This window comes from Seriola lalandi, unplaced genomic scaffold (assembly GCF_002814215.2).
Source record: "Seriola lalandi dorsalis isolate HSWRI2012SDOR001 ecotype SW California unplaced genomic scaffold, Sedor1 jcf7180002054517, whole genome shotgun sequence".
NCBI classification, from domain to species: domain Eukaryota; kingdom Metazoa; phylum Chordata; class Actinopteri; order Carangiformes; family Carangidae; genus Seriola; species Seriola lalandi.
This window is the reverse complement of record NW_019525070.1, coordinates 1749954-1751432: the sequence shown is the minus strand read 5'-3', so window position 1 is coordinate 1751432 and position 1479 is coordinate 1749954. Positions and strand designations below refer to the sequence as shown.

Below are 1479 nucleotides of genomic sequence, written 5' to 3'. Positions count from 1 at the left end.
CAGCTGGCCTAGTAAAATCTCTCTCTCCTCTCTTCCCTTTCTTTAACCTCACACCCCACTTTCTTTTCCCCCTCTGCCCACCAACCCGCAACCCTTTTTTTTTCTCCCAGTCGCTTTTATTTCTCTGTGCTTGAACTGAATATTTGAATATTATATGGTTCTAATGGTTTTGTTGGACACCTACATGATGAGCATGAACTGGACTTTTCTCGGAAAATGTTATAGTATTACAGTATTTATTTTTTTATTTTACAATTTGATTCATTTATATATTTTACACAATTTATCATTTGCAATTCATTTTTCTAATTATCTCTCAACACTTTGTGCTCCATAAGGAGTGCATACAGTATCCAACTACTATAACTACAATATACTTTATGTACTATTTTTCATTGACATTTAAAAAATACAATACTAATACAAAGGTTTGAATTCTAAGTAGTTAAGCTCAGCCTTGCAGGATGAAGCTGTGATGTAGTGCCAGGTGTACAATGCTAATTTGGGGACATACTCTTAAGGCAGGTATTTACCATGCAGTGTTATTTTTTTCAGAATCAGTAAAGGAGGGATACAGTGCATGTGCTCCATAGGGAGGTGGGAGATCCACAGGTTGGGCTCCTGCTTGCTGTGGCATGGTGCTCCAGGTCGGTTGGTTTGGGTTCCCAAATGCTTCAAATGCAAAGCCAGCAGGAGCAGGTAGTTGTTTCAAAACAGGAACCTCAGGCAGGACAACTATAGGGAGTTTGATCTGAGGGTCAATAGCACATTTGATATCCAGCTGGATCTGTGAAAAAGAATGGTGTTAAAGTTTTTATTTATTTTTTAAAAAATCTTCCCCCCTCTGGTTTACTGTAGCATTCCTTTTTCATGAGCTTGTTGAGTTTATTACTGCTTGCAGTTTCCTCGAGAAGAGTCTGGCTGCTGCCTGTAGCACCTTTAGCCACACCCACCTCATGGAACACCCTGACCCTGACCCAGCGGCCAACACAGCCTCTTTGGATAAGGGGCCATTCTATGTAGTGGGTGTTCCATGAGGGGCTACAGGCCGAAGCTAGACCTTATTAGGGTTTCCTTTGGTGATTCTGTTGATGTATGATCTGCATTTTTATAAGTTATTTTAATTTCTTTGACTATTAGCCCAGTCATTGTATGAACTCACAAAAAGGAAAATCTTTACTTTGCCCTTTTCAATATGTTACCATTATTATGGTATAGCAAAAGTACTAAGGATATCCCTAAAAGGGATTTGTTTATATCCGTTTTTTAGTTTTATATCATTGCTAACTGAAAAAGGAGGAAGACTGAACAGGAAGACATACAAAATGATAAACATGAACAGAGTGGCCCAGAATGAGGAACTGCAGGATTACCTCCCACAGTCTAATGACCATAATGCAGTTTACCTTCAGCCTGTACTCCAGCTTGATGATGGAGCAGTTCAAGATGGAGGGAGCTAGTTCTCTGGGGATGGAGATC

The 1479-nt window shown here is 39.7% G+C and overlaps 1 protein-coding gene across 1 annotated transcript in view; it reads right to left on the bottom strand.

Annotated features, from left to right (window-relative positions):
• Window positions 1-219: 219 nt before the first annotated feature.
• The window catches only part of LOC111660276 (arrestin domain-containing protein 3-like), a 3394-nt gene continuing 2134 nt past the window's right edge, over window positions 220-1479 (bottom strand). The window contains exons 5-6 of the mRNA XM_023413477.2: window positions 1407-1478; window positions 220-787 (exon numbers count right to left, since the gene is read on the bottom strand). Of these exons, the coding sequence (XP_023269245.2) occupies window positions 530-787; window positions 1407-1478 (330 nt within the window). The 3' untranslated portion in view covers window positions 220-529. The remainder of the gene's footprint in view (window positions 788-1406; window position 1479) is intronic.